Genomic DNA, 21,358 nt, shown 5'->3' with positions numbered 1-21,358 from the left:
AGTATGTGCTTTATGTTGAAGCATCTGTGAGTCACATTTCCTGTTGACACCCTCCTTGGTAATACAGTAATGTATTCATGAAAAACAACAATACGTCAGTGTCTAAATTGATAGGTCTTATGTTTCTAAAGTCTCATCCTCACAAGCAGATCTTGGCAGTCCCCAGATATGTTACGACATTTTGCCCCTTGAAAAATGTGATTCATAGAAACACTGCGTTGAAACTGATCTCAACACAACTTATATAAAAGCATTAGTTGTTCAGAAATATTTTAAATGTTGTCTCTAGTCCATATTTCTATGGGCTACCTTCGGGTTATTGTAGGTTAAGTTAAGGCTAGACATTTTGAAGTTGACTCTTATCACATTTATGTTGTGCTTGTGTATGTTCCTCTCTCAACCCAGTTTTAAGTGAGCGTGTTCCATCAATGAACCACGCCTCGCGCCGCACCGTAAAAGTCCGACGGCCATATTGACTGACTGCATCTCCTCCTCCGCGGTGAAACTGGCTCAGTCGCTTCATACATAGCGGGGTGTCTAACGGGAAACAACCCGGTCTATTTTGGTCGCGTGGGATTTAAAGTAGGCTACCCAGGGGGCCCGGGGAGACAGTTTACCGTTTTCAGAACGCAGTTCAACTGATCAACTGAGGTGAGTTTTTAACGGGTGAATTTATTCGCTGGTGGCTCCTAAACAGCTCAGAATAAAGGGAATTTGCTCTGTGGTCGACCATAGCTGTCGTAATGTAGACTTGTTACCAAGATAAACCCGCTCCAGTAAACTATAATATATGTGCTCTCTCTATAGCCCGTCTTTTTGTAATTGTGAAAACATTTGGTATAATGTTCAATGTTTAATTCAAGGACATTACTGATCATACGGTCCATCGACCATAGAACAACTTTTAAGTGTTAAACATTTCAAAAGTTCTCTAAGTTACCAGTTAAATGTCACTACAGTTGTCTGTGACCGAACATCAAACTAATTGGTAATTTCCATTCACCTTAACGTTACATTTAATTCACTTTAGGCTATCATAGATAAGGCTTTCAATGTTCAGTGTTAATTTAGGATATTTTTAATCTATGAGATTAATGAAAGTAGGCTACTACCTGGTTTGTTTTCATGACAACTGTTACATGCCCTCCTTTGAGCCATAACAAAAACAACGGTTTGCAACTTTGTTGCAGGTGCTGATTATACGTGTGCAGTATTTGTAACCGTTTCTTGTTACATTGTAGCCTATTTTGCGCACTCGCGACCAGGTCCCCAAGGTGGCCAGTGGAGTTCTTCCGTGGTTTTAGAAATGTTTTGTGGTAGTAGCTTAATTCAAATTCCACGTGTCTCCGCTCAGCGACAAATACTTCAGATTCTACAAAGGACAATATGGGTTCATGTATTTTTTGGGGGGCAAACATGACCTTGAATATCACCACTCGAAGTGCGCGACCTGGCAGCATATAACGGTGCTTGTAAAACCATCTGGCAGAAACAGATGCTATGACGACGCTTTTAATTAGGCATGTCACAGTGGGACACCATATTTTATTGGCCATTGCCCCTGTCACTCAAACCCTCCTGTTGCTCAGTTCATCCCTCCTGTGGGGCTGCGTTACAACCATAGAAATAGATAGAGGACTCATCTTTGTCTGTGCCATTATGGATTGTGTCAGCATGGGCAGCTCCATTGAGCCTACAACACATAGCAATTCCCACCCAGTTTACTACTTTGACTACTTTAAAATAGTGGAAGCATGTTGGAAGCTCTCATGCTCATGCTAAAATTGCCTTTTGGCCACTAGAGGCCTCCATCATTCTCTATGGTTACAACTCATTTAAGAAAGGACTTACCAACATGATCCTTTTTACTGCAGGTTTTATGTTTCTTCCAGTACTATAGTGTGTTGAATAATCCTGTGCCGGCGGAAGTCTTGGACATGGACACTGCCCTCCAGTTGAATATTGGAAGACTATAGTACATTTACTATTTATACATTAAACATTTATACATAACCATATTTTTCTCATGGTTATGCAACTGAACACAACACTGATAGTATACTTGTATTTAATGTGTTCAATTTCAAATGTCAGACACTTTTTCTTCCACATGTGTGCCTCCTCACACACCACTTTACAGTAAACCTATAGAGGTAGCAAAGATAAGGCCCTGCTCTGTGACAGTCTGTACAGGGTGTTCTGAACCAGCATGACTGACATCTCTGGCAGGGTCACAGACTGATACTATCTGGTTACCTTGGCGATGCATTTGGTTTCCCAGCGGCCTCAGGGAAATCTCATCCCTGTCATTCCAACGTGATAACCCTGAAACAAAGGACTGTATTAATCAGGAAATGAACCAGACAATACAGGATATTACAATAAAACACTATTTGTTATGGTTAAATAGGTAGGGGATGGTTCACCAGACTCTGCTCTCCTATGGCTGTATTAGTAGGGGGTTGAATTAGGCCTTACACGTTGTCACTCATGTGAGCCTTTCCTACAAGTTTCCAGAAGTTGAAATGCCTCATAAGGAGAGCCTAGTACAGTTGTTGTCACAGCTGTTGTAATGGTGCAACATATCATTTGTCTGTATACCCTATGTAGTGTCATTCACACCACAGCTGGAGATGTTGCCATCAGCTCTGTAAACACACATACACCACAAATGCACACTAAACCCACTGGCACATGTGTTTAGCAACCTCTTTGCTCTTGCTTGTACAACTGCAGTGAAAGTGTGAAAGAAGAGGGAGGAGGGAAACATGATTTGTGAGGGGTACACAGACAGGGTCTGGAAGAGGCTTGTTACTGTGAAGCATGTCATTCATTTTATGAGCCCTATATGCCATGTTCTGTTAAGCTATTGTATCAGAGAGAGAGAGAGAAAGGCAGAGGGAAGGGAGAGAGATAGTATATATACAGTGGGGAGAACAAGTATTTGAAACACTGCCGATTTTGCAGGTTTTCCTACTTACAAAGCATGTAGAGGTCTGTAATTTTTATCATAGGTACACTTCAACTGTGAGAGACGGAATCTAAAACAAAAATCCAGAAAATCACATTGTATGATTTTTAAGTAATTAATTTGCATTTTATTGCATGACATAAGTATTTGATACAACAGAAAAGCAGAACTTAATATTTGGTACAGAAACCTTTGTTTGCTATTACAGAGATCATACGTTTCCTGTAGTTCTTGACCAGGTTTGCACACACTGCAGCAGGGATTTTGGCCCACTCCTCCATACAGACCTTCTCCAGATCCTTCAGGTTTCGGGGCTGTCGCTGGGCAATACGGACTTTTCTATTGGGTTCAGGTCTGGAGACTGGCTAGGCCACTCCAGGACCTTGAGATGCTTCTTACGGAGCCACTCCTTAGTTGCCCTGGCTGGCTGTGTGTTTCAGGTCGTTGTCATGCTGGAAGACCCAGCCACGACCCATCTTCAATGCTGTTACTGAGGGAAGGAGGTTGTTGGCCAAGATCTCGCGATACATGGCCCCATCCATCCTCCCCTCAATACGGTGCAGTCGTCCTGTCCCCTTTGCAGAAAAGCATCCCCAAAGAATGATGTTTCCACCTCCATGCTTCACGGGGTTGGGATGGTGTTCTTGGGGTTGTACTCATCCTTCTTCTTCCTCCAAACACGGCGAGTGGAGTTTAAACCAAAAAGCTCTATTTTTGTCTCATCAGACCACATGACCTTCTCCCATTCCTCCTCTGGATCATCCAGATGGTCATTGGCAAACTTCAGACGGGCCTGGACATGCGCTGGATTGAGCAGGGGGACCTTGCGTGCGCTACAGGATTTTAATCCATGATGGCGTAGTGTGTTACTAATGGTTTTCTTTGAGACTGTGGTCCCAGCTCTCTTCAGGTCATTGACCAGGTCCTGCCTTGTAGTTCTGGGCTGATCCCTCACCTTCCTCATGATCATTGATGCCCCACGAGGTGAGATCTTGCATGGAGCCCCAGACCGAGGGTTATTGACCGTCATCTTGAACTTCTTCCATTTTCTAATAATTGCGCCAACAGTTGTTGCCTTCTCACCAAGCTGCTTGGCTATTGTCCTGTAGCCCATCCCAGCCCTGTGCAGGTCTACAATGTATCCCTGATGTCCTTACACAGCTCTCTGGTCTTGGCCATTGTGGAGAGGTTGGAGTCTGTTTGATTGAGTGTGTGGACAGGTGTCTTTTATACAGGTAACGAGTTCAAACAGGTGCAGTTAATACAGGTAATGAGTGGAGAACAGGAGGGCTTCTTAAAGAAAAACTAACAGGTCTGTGAGAGCCGGAATTCTTACTGGTTGGTAGGTGATCAAATACTTATGTCATGCAATAAAATGCAWATTAATTACTTAAAAATCATACAATGGGATTTTCTGGATTTTTGTTTTAGATTCCGTCTCTCACAGTTGAAGTGTACCTATGATAAAAATGACAGACCTCTACATGCTTTGTAAGTAGGAAAACCTGCAAAATCGGAAGTGTATCAAATACTTGTTCTCCCCACTGTATGTGTGTGTGTGTGTGGAGAGCAGAGCCTCATTGTTTCTGCATGAATGGTGACCTGGAAGCTGTATCCGTTTGAGAGTGACCCTCCGGCTTTGGGTGAATAGAGGGGTCAGGTAACACATTATATATTTTCTCTGCCAGGCAAGTTTGAGTGAGTTGGCTTTACAGGGAGTACCTGTGTTTGGCACAAGATGCTAGTTTATGACCTCACAGAGTCACAGGTTATGGCTGCCCTGAGATGGGTGGTGAAGTCACAGGTCAATAAAATATATTTTCCCCCATAACCTGTAGGCAGGTAGGACTTGGGTCTTAATGAATAGTTCAGATTTTCAGCTCTTTTCTATATCTTGTAGGGACACAATGTATGGTATGTACTTTTCTGTAAGTTTCTCACTCTCAGGTGGCACAAATTGCGATATGGGGAAAGGGAATGGGCAGGGTATATTCAAATTGAATACTGTAGTATTTACTATAGTTTTAAAAAGTAGTGTTTTTACAAACATTACTGTAGTATTTACTACAGTGTGTAGTTTAGTATACTACAGTTTACTATATAATTCTATAGGAAGTACTGTAATATTCTATAGTAAACTGTAGTATTTTTTCCATGTGGGTCTCTGTTATATGTATATATATATATATGTGTGTGTGTTAATAATAACGGTTCTGCTCACTCCTCCAGGCGGTGGAGCCCAGGGTGAGGCAACGAGGCGGAGGACCTTTTGTTTGCATTTTCTCAGCGGAAGGGCAAGGCTGGAGAGAGGACAAAGATGCCCAAACCGGTAAGACTCACCTCAGGAGAAAGGATACAAATAAAGATGTATAAAGGAATATAATAATATTCACGGGAGACGTGAATGTTCAGGTTATGTTGTGAGATTTCACAATGTATTTTCCACCTCAACACCTGAGGCTTTGTCACAAAGTATCAGTCAAACCATGCAGGAATCACAGCCACTTGTTAAAACACATCTAACCTAACTGTAACAAATGCTCACATGCACGCACCCCCCTCCCCCCAAACAAGCACACAAACAAAAACGCACACCAAGTACAAACACAATCCTGATTACCCACTTCAGACCTGTTTGTAGAAAACACAAAGCCCTCTTTCTACTCTGTTGAACAACACACACAGGCTTCTTGTGTCTCTAACAGGCTCAGAGCTTACAGACAGACAGACAGACAGACAGACAGACAGACAGACAGACAGACAGACAGACAGACAGACAGACAGACAGACAGACAGACAGTCTCCCTGTGGTCTAGATCTTACATAAGCACTGTAAACCCTCTACTCTACAGACATGGCTACTCCATCATACACATACACACACTGGAGAGGAATTAGAATGGGGCCACCTCCACTTCTTGGAAAGGGGAAGAGGAGAGAACGGGATGGAAAGCACAGCGATAAAGGGAGGGGGAACAAAAGAGCGAAAGGGAGACAGAGACTCAGAGTGAGAGAGACAAAGAGATGGATAGAGAAAGCGAAAGACTGAAAGGGAATGAGAGATGGAGAGAGAGGAAGAGATTGATAGAGAGACCTTTGTTCACATTTTGCTGATTGGGCAATACATTATCCAACTAATCCCCAAGATGCCCTTAGGGGAAAGATGTTCATCAAACATTTTTATATGTTAACATATTGTTAGACTAAATGCATTGTAATACCGTGGCCTGTCATTCAGACGTTTTGTTGTCTGCACTTACTGTAAGAGGTTCTGTCTAAGTGACCCCTCCAGATACACTCCACAAAAAGACATGGTGAGAGTAAATAATGCCTCCATCATATTGCAGTGTGTTTTGGGGGAGCGAGGCAGACGGGTCTGTTGTGTTCTTAAAAGGGTGGATATAGGGACCTCTGGCCTCTCTAGATTGCCTGGGGCACTCCATTAAATCAGTGGGTTTCTGTGTAGGACCCTTTCTTTCTTCTGGGCATGTTTTAATGGGGGATTATTCCTCTTACATCACTCAATAGGTGTCCAAAGGTGTGCCTGTTTTTCTGTCTGCTGTAAAGGGGTTCCTTGTTAACTAGATTTGGAGGGACAACCTATGGGAGGACACAGCAGGGAGTCTAGGGGCTGAATAATATTCTCAATGGCTCTGCTTGGTTAGCAGTGTCTTTGTCTCTTTGTCTGTGTCTCTCTCTCTCTCTCTCTCTCTCTCTCTCTCTGTGTGTGAGTGAGTACTTGTTTGTTTGTTGTGTGTGTACTTGTCACCTTTTACTCCACACACAGAGACGCATACAAAGCTCGCCCTCCATTTGGCAAATCTAACCATAACTCTATTCTCCTGATTCCTGCTTACAAGCAAAAACTCAAACAGGAAGTACCAGTGACACGCTCAGTACGGAAGTGGTCCGATGAAGCAGATGCTAAGCTACAGGACTGTTTTGCTAGGACAGACTGGAATATGTTCCGGTATTCAGTCACCGGCTTCATTAATAAGTGCATCGTACCTACATATCCCAGACAGAAGCCAAGAATTACAGGCAACATCCGCACTGAGCTGAAGGCTAGAGCTGCCGCTTTCAAGGAGCGGGACTCAAATCTGGATGCTTTTAAGATATCCCGCTATGCCCTGAACCATCAAACAGGCAAAGTGTCAATACTGGACCAAGATCAAATTCCTACTACACCGGTTCTGACGCTTGTCGGATGTGGCAGGGCTTGCAAACTATCACGGATTAGGAAGGGAAACCCATCCATGAGCAGTGCAGTGACACGTGCCTACCAAATTATCTAAATACCTTCTATGCTCGCTTTGGGGTTAGCAACACTGAACTATGCATGAGAGCACCAACTGTTTCGGACGACTGTGTGATCACGCGCTCCATAACTGATATGAGTAAGACCTTTAAACAGGTCAACATTCAAGGGCCCAGGGCCAGACAAATTACTAGGACGCGTTCTCAGAGTGTGCGATGACCAGCAGACAAGTGTCTTCACTGACATTTTCAACCTCTCACTGACCCTGTCTGTAATACCTACATGTTTCAAGCAGACCACCATAGTCCCTGTGCCCAAGAACGCCAAAGTCATTTAGACAGGTTACCATCGGCCCGTAGCACTTACATCTGTAGCCATGAAATGGTGCACATCAACACCATCTGCCCCAACGGATCCACAGATGACACAATCTCTATTGCACTCCACCCTGCCCTTTCCCACCTGGACAAAAGGAACACCTATGTGAGAATGCTGTTCATTGAGTACAGTCCAGCGTTCAACACCATAGTGCCCTCCAAGTTTATCACTAAGCTAAGGAACCCGGGATTAAACACCTCTCTCTACAACTTGATTCTGGACTTCCTGGCGGGTTGCCCCCAAGTGGTGAGGGTAGGCAACAACATATCCGCTACGCTGACCCTCAACATGGGGGCCCCTCAGGAGTGCCTGGTTAGTCACATCCTGTACTTCCTGTTCACCCATGACTGTGTGGCCGTGTATGACTCCAACACCAGCATTAAGTATGCCGACGACATGATGATGGTAGGCCTCATCGACGACGATGAGACAACCTAAAGGGAGGATGTCAGCGATCTGGCAGTGTGGTGCCAGGACAACAACCTCTTCCTCAATGTCAGCAACACAAAGGAGCTGATTGTGGACTACAGGAAATGGGGGCTGAGCATGCCCACATCAACATGACTGTAGTGGAGCAGGTCGAGAGCTTCAAGTTCCTGTGTCCACATCACTATGGAATTATCATGGTCCACACACCAACACATTCGTGAAGAGGGCATGACAACATCTCTTTGGCAAGATTTGGCATCGGTCCTCAGATCCTCAAAAAGTTAAACAGCTGCACCGTTGAGAGCATCTTGACTGGCTGAATCACCACTTGCTATGGCAACTGCTTGGCATCTGACCGCAAGGCGCTACAGAGAGTAGTGTGTACGGCCTAGTACATCACTGGGGCCGAGCTCCCTGCCATCCAGGACCTCTACACCAGGTGGAACCAACAGGACCCTGAACAGCTTCTACCCCCAAGCCATAAGACTGCTAAATAGTTAGTCCGGGTAGTTATTGGTTAACTATATACATTGACCATTTTTGCACTAACTCTTTTGACTCATCACATACGCTGCTGTTACCTTTTTATTATCTATCCTGTTGCCTAGCCACTTTATCCCTACCTATATGTACAGTTGAAGTCAGAAGTTTACATACACTTAGGTTGGAGTAATTAAAACTCGTTTTTCAATCACTCCACAAATGTCTTGTTAACAAACTAGACTTTTGGGAAGTCGGTTAGGACATCTTCTTTGTGCATGACACAATTATGTTATGGCTTTAGAAGCTTCTGATAGGCTAATTGACATAATTTGAGTCAATTGGAGGTGTACCTGTGGATGTAGTTCAAGGCCTACCTTCAAACTCAGTGCCTCTTTGCTTGACATCATGGGAAAATCAAAAAAAATCAGCCAAGACCTCAGAAAAAATATTGTAGACCTCCAAGTCTGGTTCATCCTTGGGAGCAATTTCCAAATGCCTGAAAGTATCGCGTTCATCTGTACAAACAATAGTATGCAAGTATAAACACAATGGGTCATACCGCTCAGGAAGGAGACGCGTTCTGTCTCCTAGACATGAACGTACTTTGGTGCGAAAATTGCAAATCAATCCCAGAACAACAGCAAAGGACCTTGTGAAGATGCTGGAGGAAACCAGTACAAAAGTATCTATATCCCCAGTAAAACGAGTCCTATATTGACATAACCTGAAAGGCCGCTCAGCAAGGAAGAAGCCAATGCTCCAAAACCGCCATAAAAAGCCAGACTACGGTTTGCAACTGCACATGGGGACAAAGATTGTACTTTTTGGAGAAATGTCCTCTGGTCTGATGAAACAAAAATAGAACTCTTTGGCCATAATGACCATTGTTATGTTTGGAGGAAAAAGGGGGAGGCTTGCAAGCTGAAGAACACCATCCCAACTGTGAAGCACAGGGGTGGCAGCATCATGTTGTGGGGGTGCTTTGCTGCAGGAGGGACTGGTGCACTTCACAAAATAGATGGCATCATGAGGAAAGGAAAATTATGTGGATATATTGAAGCAACATCTCAAGACATCAGTCAGGAAGTTGAAGCTTGGTTGCAAATGGGTCTTCCAAATGGACAATGACCCCAAGCATACTTCCACGGGTGTGGCAAAATGGCTTTAGGACAAAGTCAAGGTATTGGAGTGGCCATCACAAAGCCCTGACCTCAATCCCATAGAACATTTGTGGGCAGAACTGAAAAAGTGTGTGCGAGCAAGGAGGCCTACAAACCTGACCCAGTTACACCAGCTCTGTCAGGAGGAATGGGACAAAATTCACCCAACTTATTGTGGGAAGCTTGTGGAAGGCTACCCAAAACGTTTGACCCAAGTTAGGCAATGCTACCATACAGTATACTGTGTTTGTAAACTTCTGACCCACTGGGAATGTGATGAAAGAAATAAAGCTGAAATTAATCATTCTCTCTACTATTATTCTGACATTTCACATTCTTAACATAAAGTGGTGATCCTCACTGACCTAAGACAGGTAATTTTTACTAGGATTAAATATCAGGAATTGTGAAACTGAGTTTAAATGTATTTGGCTAAGGTGTATGTAAACTTCCGACTTCCCCGAGCCACTTAGTTATCACTTTTGCCAATCTACCTCAATTACCTCGTACTCCTGCAAATCTATCCTGTTGCCTCGCCACTTTATCACTACCTTTATGTACATGTCTCCCTCAATTACTTTATTCCTCTGCACATCTATCCTGTTGCCTAACCATTATCACTAACTATATGTACATAATTACCTCAATTACTTTATTCCTCTGCACATCTATCCTGTTGCCTAACCATTATCACTAACTATATGTACATAATTACCTCAATTACTTTATTCCTCTGCACATCTATCCTGTTGCCTAACCACTTTATCACTAACTATATGTACATATCTACCTCAGTTACTTCGTACCTCTGCACATCGCCTCAGTACTAGTACCCAGTGTATAAAGCCATTACTCATTGTGTATTTATTCCTCGTTTATTATTTTTCTATTTCCCTTTTTTTCCCCCTCTGCATTTTTGGGAAGAGTCCATAAGTAAGCATTTCACTGTTAGTGTAAATATCACTGTTAGATATTTTTCTATTAGATAAATTTTTTGTACCTTTTTTTAAATTTAACCTTTATTTAACTAGGATGTGACTAGATCTGTATACTGCAAGTGCGTGGATTGTAAGCATGTATCACCATTGTAGAGCTATTGTTATGCTGATTAATGCGGACCCAAAAGCGACTTAAAGAAACAGAGTCTTTATTCCAGGCAAAAACACGACAGGGCGGAACAAGGACACAGGACAGCAAACATCAAACAAGAATCCGACAAGGACAGGAGCGGAAAACAGAGGGAGAAATAGGGACTCTAATCAGAGGGCAAAATAGGGGACAGGTGTGAAAGAGTAAATGAGGTCGTTAGGAGAATGAGAAACAGCTGGGAGCAGGAACGGAACGATAGAGAGAAGAGAAGGGGGGAGAGGGAGAGAGGGAGGAGGAGAGAGAGAGAGAGAAGAGGGAAGAACCTAAAAGACCAGCAGAGGGAAGCACAGGGACAAGACATGAAAATAAATGACAAAACATGACAGTACCCCCCACTCACCGAGCGCCTCCTGGCGCACTCGAGGAGGAACCCTGGCGGCAACGGAGGAAATCAATCATCAGAACGGTCCAGCACGTCCCGAGATGGAACCCAACTCCTCTCTCAGGAGACCGTAACCCTCCCCATCCACTAAGTTATGGTGACCACGTCCCCGAGAACGCATATCCATGATCTTCCGTACCTTGTAAATAGGTGCGCCCTCGACAAGACGGGGGGGGGGAGGGAAGACGAACGGGGGAACGAAGAAAGAGGCTTGACACAGGAGACATGGAAGACAGGGTGGACGCGACGAAGATGTCGCGGAAGAAGCAGTCGCACAGGACAGGATTGACGACCTGAGAGACACGGAACGGACCAATGAACCGCGGAGTCAACTTGCGAGAAGCTGTCGTAAGGGGGAGGTTGCGAGTGGAAAGCCCACACTCTCTGACCGCGACAATACCTAGGACTCCTTATCCTACGTTTATTGGCGGCTCTCACAGTCTGCGCCCTGTAACGGCAAAGTGCAGACCTGACCCTCCTCCAGGTGCGCTCACACGTTGGACAAAAGCCTGAGCGGAGGGAACGCTGGACTCGGCGAGCTGGGACGAGAACAGAGGAGGCTGGTACCCAAGACTACTCTGAAACGGAGATAGCCCGGTAGAGACGAAGGAAGCGAGTTATGAGCGTACTCAGCCAGGGGAGCTGTTCTGCCCAAGACGCAGGGTTTCGAAACGAAAGGCTGCGTAATATGCGACCAATCGACTGATTGGCCCTTTCTGCTTGACCGTTAGATTGGGGATGAAACCCGGAAGAGAGACTGACGGAAGCACCGATCAAACGACAGAACTCCTCCAAAACTGTGACGTGAATTGCGGACCTCTGTCTGAAAGCGTCTAACGGGAGGCCATGAATTCTGAACACATTCTCAATGATGATCTGTGCCGTCTCCTTAGCGGAGGAAGCTTAGCGAGGGGAATGATGTGCCGCCTTAGAGAACCTATCGATAACCGTAAGAATCACAGTCTTCCCGCAGACGAAGGCAGACGGTATAAAGTCTAAGGCGATGTGAGACCATGGTCGAGAAGGAATGGGAAGCGGTCTGAGACGACCGGCAGGAGGAGAGTTACCTGACTTAGTCTGCGCGCAGTCCGAACAAGCAGCCACGAAACGGCGCGTGTCACGCTCCTGAGTAGGCCACCAAAACCGCTGGCGAATAGAAGCAAGCGTCCCGAACCGGCGGGGGTGGCCAGCTAACTTGGCAGAGTGAGCCCACTGAAGAACAGCCAGACGAGTAGAGACAGGAACGAACAGAAGGTTACTAGGACAAGCGCGCGGCGAGCAGTGTGGGTGAGTGCTTGCTTTACCTGTCTCTCAATTCCCCGACATCAACCGAACACACGCCCTTCAGGGAGATCCCTCGGGGTCGGTAGAAGCCACAGAAGAACTAAAGAGCCGAGATAAGGCATCAGGCTTGGTGTTCTTTTTCCCGGGCGATAGGAAATCACGAACTCGAAACGAGCGAAAAACAACGCCCACGAGCTTGACGTGCATTAAGTCGTTTGGCCGAACGGATGTACTCAAGGTTCTTATGGTCAGTCCAAACGACAAAAGGGACGGTCGCCCCCTCCAACCACTGTCGCCATTCGCCTATGGCTAAGCGGATGGCGAGCAGTTCGCGGTTACCCACATCATAGTTGCGTTCCGATGGCGACAGGCGATGAGAAAAGTAAGCGCAAGGATGGACCTTATCGTCAGAATGGAAGCGCTGGGACAGAATGGCTCCACGCCCACCTCTGAAGCGTCAACCTCGACAATGAATTGTTTAGTGACGTCAGGAGTAACAAGGATAGGGGCGATGTAAAACGCTTCTTGAGGAGATCAAAAGCTCCCTGGGCGGAACCGGACCACTTAAAGCAAGACTTGACAGAAGTCAGAGCTGTGAGAGGGGCAGCCACTTGACCGAAATTACGAATGAAACGCCGATAGAAATTAGCGAAACCGAGAAAGCGCTGCAACTCGACACGTGACTTAGGAACGGGCCAATCGCTGACAGCCTGGACCTTAGCGGGATCCATCTGATGCCTTCAGCGGAAATAACAGAACCGAGAAATGTGACAGAGGAGACATGAAAGGCGCACTTCTCAGCCTTCACGTAGAGACAATTCTCTAAAAGGCGCTGGAGTACACGTCGAACGTGCTGAACATGAATCTCGAGAGACGGTGAAAAAATCAGGTATCGTCAAGGTAAACGAAAACAAAGATGTTCAGCACTCTCAGTACATCATAACTAATGCCTGAAAGACAGCTGGAGCATTTGCGAGACCGAACGGCAAAACCCGGTATTCAATGCCCTAACGGAGTGTTAAACGCTGTCTTCCACTCGTCCCCCCCTCTGATGCGTACGAGATGGTAAGCGTTACGAAGGTCCAACTTAGTAAAGAACCTGGCTCCCTGCAAAATCTCGAAGGCTGACGACATAAGGGGAAGCGGATAACGATTCTTAACCGTTATGTCATTCAGCCCTCGATAATCCACGCAGGGGCGAGAGTACCGTCCTTCTTCTTAACAAAAAGAAAACCCCGCTCCGGCGGGAGAGGAAGAAGGCACACGGTACCGGCGTCGAGAGAAACAGACAGATAATCCTCGAGAGCCTTACGTTCGGGAGCCGACAGAGAGTATAGTCTACCCCGAGGGGGAGTGGTCCCCGGAAGGAGATCAATACAACAATCATACGACCGTGAGGAGAAGAGGGAGTTGGCTCTGGACCGACTGAAGACCGTGCGCAGATCATGATATTCCTCCGGCACTCCTGTCAAATCACCAGGTTCCTCCTGAGTGAGGGGACAGAAGAAACAGGAGGGATAGCAGACATTAAACACTTCACATGACAAGAAACGTTCCAGGATAGGATAGAATTACTAGTCCAATTAATAGAAGGATTATGACATACTAGCCAGGGATGACCCAAAACAACAGGTGTAAAAGGTGAACGAAAAATCAAAAATGAAATAGTCTCACTGTGATTACCAGATACTGTGAGGGTTAAAGGTAGTGTCTCACATCTGATACTGGGAAGAGGCTACCATCTAAGGCGAACATGGGCGTGGATTTCTCTAACTGTCTGGAGGAATGTCATGTTTCCGAGCCCATGCTTCGTCCATAAAACAACCCTCAGCCCAGAGTCTATCAAGGCACTGCAGGAAGCAGCCGAACCGGTCCAGCGTAGATGGACCGACAAGGTAGTACAGGATCTTGATGGAGAGACTTGAGTAGTAGCGCTCACCAGTAGCCCTCCGCTTACTGATGAGCTCTGGCCTTTTACTGGACATGACATGACAAAATGTCCAGCAGAACCGCAATAGAGGCAAAGGCGGTTGGTGATTCTCCGTTCCCTCTCCTTAGTCGAGATGCGAATACCTCCCAGCTGCATGGGCTCAGTCTCTGAGCCGGGGGAGGAGATGGTTGAGATGCGGAGAGGGAAACACCGTTAACGCGAGCTCTCCTCCACGAGCTCGTGCAGAAGATCTACCCGTCGTTCTATACGGATGGCGAGTGCAATCAAAGAGTCCACGCTGGAAGGAACCTCCCGGGAGAGAATCTCATCCTTAACTCAGCGTGGAGTCCCTCCAGAAAACAAGCGAGCAACGCCGGCTCGTTCCAGTCACTGGAGGCAGCAAGAGTGCGAAACTCTATAGAGTAATCCGTTATGGATCGATCACCTTGACATAGGGAGCCAGGACCCTGGAAGCCTCCTTCCCAAAAACTGACGATCAAAAACCCGTATCATCTCCTCTTTAAGTTCAGATAATCGATAGAACACTCAGCCCTTGCTCCCGATGGCTGTGCCCCACTCCCGAGCCCGACCAGTAAGGAGTGATATGACGTAAGCGATCCGAGCTCTCTCTCTTGAGTACGTGTTGGGCTGGAGGAGAACACAATATCACACTGGGTGAGAAAGGAGCGACACTCAGTGGGCTGCCCAGAGTAACAAGGTGGGTTATTAACCCTAGGTTCCGGAGACTTGGAAGACCAGGAAGTATCTGGTGGCACGAGACGAAGACTCTGAAACTGTCCAGAGAGATCGGAGACCTGAGCGGCCAGGGTTTCAACGGCATGACGAGCAGCAAACAATTCCTGCTCGTGTCTGCCGAGCATTGCTCCCTGGAACTCGACGGCAGTGTTGCGAGAATCCGTAGTCGCTGGGTCCATTCTTGGTCGGATTCTTCTGTTATGCTGATTAATGCGGACCCAAAAGCGACTTAAAGAAACGAGTCTTTATTCCAGGCAAAACACGACAGGGCGGAACAAGGACACAGGACAGCAAACATCAAACAAGAATCCGACAAGGACAGGAGCGGAAAACAGAGGGAGAAATAGGGACTCTAATCAGAGGGCAAAATAGGGGACAGGTGTGAAAGAGTAAATGAGGTCGTTAGAGAAAAGAGAACAGCTGGAGCAGGAACGGAACGATAGAGAGAGAGAGAGCGGGGAAGAGGGAGAGAGGGAGGAGGAGAGAGAGAGAGAGAAAGAGGGAAAGAACCTAATAAGACCAGCAGAGGGAAGCACAGGGACAAGACATGAAAATAAATGACAAAACATGACAGCTATGGTGTGGGGTGCAGTGGGACTTGATGCATTATTGATTTATTGAGGCGTTTTGCAGGTTGCCCCTCTGGTTCATCTCACTACTCTTTGCTCCACACCAGCACGCCTGTGCCCGCCGACCATGCCACACACAGTCAGGCTTTAAATATTTCATAACCCAGTTTTCATTAATATAATCACACACAGTCAGGCTTTAAATATTTCATAACCCCGTTTTCATTAATATAATGGGAATTATCCAAGTCACTAAATCTAATTATCAGGTGTGAAGTTCACTCACCCATCCCCTCCCTCCCTCCACCTCTCCTTAGCCCACACACATAGTAAAACGTAAGCTCTACATAATCCTCCACTCCCCACTTCTACCTTCGCTCTCCCGTGCTCCTTATTTTCTCTACCTTTTGATGTGCTTATAGTCCTCCCCTTTCTATTGTCTTCCTCTCCTAGTTTCTCTGGCCAGCTCTCTCTCCTTCCTTTCTCTCTCTTTCTCTCTGTCCTCCACCTTTCAGTTAGGAGGATGTCTCTTTGGCCCAGGCTGTGGGGATTAGCTCTGTTGGACCTGGAGATAATGGGACTGCCTCGATGGAGAGGGGAAGGACGGGAGAGGCCTGAGGGTAGATAAGAAGTGGACAGGAAAGGCGATGAAAAGAAAGGACTGGATTGGTGAGAGGAAGGCAGAGAGGAGAAAGGAAGAGGGGACAGGAGTGGTGAGTTATAGTGGGGGGAAGTAGATGATGGGAAGGTGAAGGGTGTGCCGGAGGAGGATGGATGAGTGGTGAAAAGGAGTAAAGCCCAAGTCTGGTCCTCTGCCTTAAAGCCCCTGGTGACCGGCTTAGCAACAAACAGCTGTGCATTTAATTAGGCCTGTCTGGTACTGAACGAAAACACACACACAAACTTGCTTGCATAGAGATGGTATCTGTTCTTCTGCCTGATTTTTCTAACCCATTTCCAATTTACTTCCTGAATTGGCTGAACAGAAACGGAATTGACCCCGACCCTAGCTAGCAGACGTGGCTACTGTATGTATAGCAGTCAGAGAATGAGGGTTTCTAGTATTCACTGTGCACTGCTCTGCGCTCCATGTGGTTTGTCAGTTTGGGATTAGCCCCTATCACTTCTGAGACATCTTGCTCCGTCTGCTCTTCTCCTTTGTCAGTCTCTCTCGTCTCCTGCTCAGTTTCTCTCGCTCTCTCTTGGTCTCGATTGCGCACACACGCGAACATATTAAACTATTTCCTCACAGAAATAGCTATTTTTGGCTATATGATGGGTGTCACTGCTACGACACAAAGGAAAGGATATTTACAAAGCTCCATACCTCCCTAACCCTCAGTCTGTCTCCCCTGTGGAGCATCATAATTATCTCCAAAACCAGCATCCACGCCAGATCATAATTCTATGTATACAATACATAGAACTGTCGTGTTCAATTGGACCACTGTGCTGAAGGGGAAAAAGTGGTCTACGTGCAAGATTTGAGGTCCTGTAGCTCCAATGTCAGAACTCCTCAGTGTCATTGTGGTCCATCGTGTTAATGATGCAGTGTTATTCATCTCACAGCCTAAGAGGTTAATCCTACATAAATTGTTTTCTGTGCCCCCGTCAGTGTTTAAATCCCGGTTTAGTGGTGTGGGGCAGGTTTTTAAACATTTACATTAAACCATCCCGCAAGGTGTCTGCCACGTTGTTGCCCACCAGTGAAGCACACAGACACAGTGCATACAGTACATCTGAACCCAGTTCTTGTCTCTTCTAGACAGCAGTCTGGACATGAACAAGGTGTACCTGTGATTGTGTTAAGAGGCTTTTCTCTCTGACCAGCCTCAGACAGTCCAGCTTCAGACCATCAGATGATGCTCTGACGTGTGTGTGTGTGTCTATCCTAGTGTACTGTTGAAGACAACAGTGGTATGGTCTGAGAAAGAGAGCCAGAGACGTGCAGGTGTGTGTGTATTATTTGATGTACTGACTGGGCCCCAGGAGCTCTATCAGGTCTATATACAGTTGTGGCCAAAAGTTTTGAGAATTACATAAATATAAATTTTCACAAAGTCTGCTGCCTCAGTTTGTATGATGGCAATTAGCATATACTCCAGAATGTTATGAAGAGTGATCAGATGAATTGCAATTAATTGCAAAGTCCCTCTTTGCCATGAACCCGGTCCAACATCTCTGGAGAGACCTGAAAATAGCTGTGCAGCAACGCTCCCCATCCAACCTGACAGAGCTTGAGAGGATCTGCAGAGAAGAATGGGAGAAACTCCCCAAATACAGGTGTGCCATGCTTGTAGCGTCTTACCCAAGAAGACTCGATTCTATAATCTCTGCCAAAAGTGCTTCAACAAAGTACTGAGTAAAGGGTCTGAATAGTTATGTAAATGTGATATTTCCATTTTTTTTATTTGTTATACATTTGCACAACTTTTTAAAAACCCATTTTTGCTTTTTCATTATGGGGCATATTGTGTAGATTGAGGGGGGAAAATAATAATTGTAGAATAAGGCTGTAACGTAACAAAATGTGGAAAAAGTCAAAGGGTGTGAATACTTTCCGAAGGCATTGTATACACCCGCCCCTCATACAGCCTCCTCCTAACCCTAACATACAAAACACATAGACCCATACACCAGCCCCTCCTAACCGTATCTAACCCTAACATCCACAACACAAACATAGACCCAGTACTGTGTATACACTAGCCCCTCATACAGCCTCTCCTAACCGTATCTAACATCCACAACACAAACATAGACACAGTACTGTGTATACACACCAAACCCGTAACCCGCTAATACTCCGACAGCTCTGTCCTGACCTGCTCATTCACTGACCCACCACCATGTCAACATCCTCTAATAATACCTGACCTACTGCAATTCTTTAGCAGCCATTCTAATTGTTCATGCTCTTCTAGCATAGCGCATCTCTCCTCACGTCCTGATAGCTCAGCATTTAACACCATAGTACCCTTCAAACTCGTCATTAAGCTCGAGACCCTGGGTCTCGACCCCGCCCTGTGCAACTGGGTCCTGGAATTCCTGACGGGCCGCCCCCAGGTGGTGAGGGTAGGTAACAACATCTCCACCCCGCTGATCCTCAACACTGGAGCCCCACAAGGGTGCGTTCTCAGCCCTCTCCTGTACTCCCTGTTCAACCATGACTACGTGGCCATGCACGCCTCCAACTCAATCATCAAGTTTGCACACAACACTACAGTGGTAGGCTTGATTACCAACAACGATGAGATGGCCTACAGGGAGGAGGTGAGGGCCCTCGGAGTGTGGTGTCAGGAAAATAACCTCACACTCAATGTCAACAAAACAAAGGAGATGATCGTGGACTTCAGGAAACAGCAGAGGGAGCAGCCCTCTATCCACATCGACAGGACAGTAGTGGAGAAGGTGGAAAGTTTTAAGTTCCTCGGCGTACACATCACGGACAAACTGAAATGGTCCACCCACACAGACAGTGTGGTGAAGAAGGCGCAGCAGCGCCTCTTCAACCTCAGGAGGCTGAAGAAATTCGGCTTGTCACCAAAAACACTCACAAACTTTTACAGATGCACAATCGAGAGCATCTTGTCGGGCTGTATCACCGCCTGGTACGGCAACTGCTCCACCCACAACCGTAAGGCTCTACAGAGCGTAGTGAGGTCTGCACAACGCATCACCAGGGGCAAAGGACACCTACACCACCCGATGTCACAGGAAGGCCAAAAAGATCATCAAGGACAACAACCACCCGAGCCACTGCCTGTTCACCCCACTATCATTGATAAGGGAATTTATATGTTTAAGGTAATGACTAAAGAATTCCACCCTTGAGATTATGTAACGTATATAATCTAATAATTACGTTTGTCTAATTATTCATTATGTAACATGTATAATGAATTAAAATGATAAACTTCAGTCCTAATAAAGTTTGGTCGAGACAAGTAGAAATGTGTGTGTGTGTGTGTGACTAAGAAAACACAGAGAACAATTTAAACTGTTTATGACCTGACCTGGTTAGAACTTTGAGAAACTTACGACAGGACAGGGAGTCCTGTCAAGGTTCCTCTAATCTCGGGAGGGTGGAACTGCCAGTTGGAAGTGATTGCTTGGAAGTGAAAACCTACTGTTTGTGTGTATGTACGTATGAGTTATAAAATGGCATGTCTTTGTATTATGGATTTTAGAACTTTCTCGTGAATAAACTTTACGGACCTTTTGCATAAGCTGAGTCTTTGCCTAATTGTAAACCCAGGGTCTTACAAACCTCTGGGATTAGTCAAAGCTTAAATAATTGTTAGTTATTATCATTGGGATTGAAAATTGTCGTGACAATCATCCAGAAGGCGAGGTCAGTACAGGTGCATCAAAGCGGGGACCGAGTGACTGAAACAGCTTCTATCTCAAGGCCATCAGACTGTTCAACAGCCATCACTAACATTGAGTGGCTGCTGCCAACATACTGACTCATCTCTAGCCACTTTAATAATGAAAAAATGGATGTAATAAATGTATCACTAGCCACTTTAAACAATGCCACTTTATATAATGTTTACACACCCTACATTACTCATCTCATATGTATATACTGTACTCTATACCATCTACTGCATCTTGCCTATGCCGTTCGGCCATCTCTCATTCATATATTTTTTATATACATATTCTTATTCATTCCTTTACACTTGTGTGTGTATAAGGTAGTTCTTGTGAAATTCTTAGGTTAGATTACTTGTTAGATATTACTGCATGGTCGGAACTAGAAGCACAAGCATTTCCCTACACTCACATTAACATCTGCTAACCATATGTATGTGACAAATAACATTTTATTTGATATGTCCTCCTTGTGCACACTCCTGATAGATCCTCTCTCCTCGTGCACGCAGTGGTGGAAAAGTACCCAATTGTCATACTTGAGTAAAAGTAAAGTAAAGTAAAGAAGCAGCCTGCCACGTGGGCTTTGTGACGCATATAAACGTTTCTTTGGGGACGTTAACATGTGTGTCTGTGTATAGATCAATGTGCGTGTCACCACCATGGATGCAGAGCTGGAGTTTGCCATTCAGCCCAACACCACCGGCAAACAGCTCTTTGACCAGGTAAGCATGGTTTTAATTCACCTCTCATGCTCACTCACTCACATACAGACTAACTTCATGACCAGGTAAGCATGGGGTTAATTTACTTCTCACTCACGATACTCACTTACAGACTAGCTTAATGACCAGGTAAGCATGGGGTTAACGTACAACAAACACACACTACTGAGTGTCAACAAGGCTGGGAGCTGGACTGGTCTAGTTAAGAGCCTGTGTGTGTGAAAAAAAATAATATATATATTAGTTGAAGTCGGAAGTTTAAATACACCTTAGCCAAATACATTTAAACTCAGTTTTTCACAATTCTTGACATTTAATCCGAGTACAAATTCCGTCTTAGGTCAGTTAAGATCCCCACTTTATTTTGTGAATGTCAGAATAATATTAGAGAGAATAATTTCTTTCAGCTTTTATTTCTTTCATCACATTCCCAGTGGGACAGAAGTTTACATACACTCAATTAGTATTTGGTAGCATTGCCTTTAAATTGTTGAACTTCCACAA

The 21,358-nt window shown here is 45.5% G+C and overlaps 1 protein-coding gene across 3 annotated transcripts in view; it reads left to right on the top strand.

The window, feature by feature from the left end:
• Positions 1-467: 467 nt before the first annotated feature.
• Positions 468-21,358, top strand: part of LOC111959849 (radixin) — a 35,440-nt gene continuing 14,549 nt past the window's right edge. Inside the window, exons 1-3 of one of the 3 annotated variants that reach the window (XM_023981669.2) lie at positions 468-651; positions 5,201-5,300; positions 20,771-20,854. In XM_023981669.2, coding sequence (XP_023837437.1) covers positions 5,289-5,300; positions 20,771-20,854 — 96 coding nt within the window. In that variant the 5' untranslated portion in view covers positions 468-651; positions 5,201-5,288. Of the gene's footprint in view, positions 652-5,200; positions 5,301-16,243; positions 16,463-20,770; positions 20,855-21,358 lie in introns of those variants that run through there. The other 2 variants (XM_070437535.1, XM_023981671.2) reach the window with 2 other exon arrangements.

Source organism: Salvelinus sp. IW2-2015, linkage group LG36 (genome assembly GCF_002910315.2).
Source record: "Salvelinus sp. IW2-2015 linkage group LG36, ASM291031v2, whole genome shotgun sequence".
In the NCBI taxonomy this organism is placed as follows: Eukaryota; Metazoa; Chordata; class Actinopteri; order Salmoniformes; family Salmonidae; genus Salvelinus; species Salvelinus sp. IW2-2015.
This window is presented reverse-complemented; position numbering and strand designations above follow the sequence as displayed.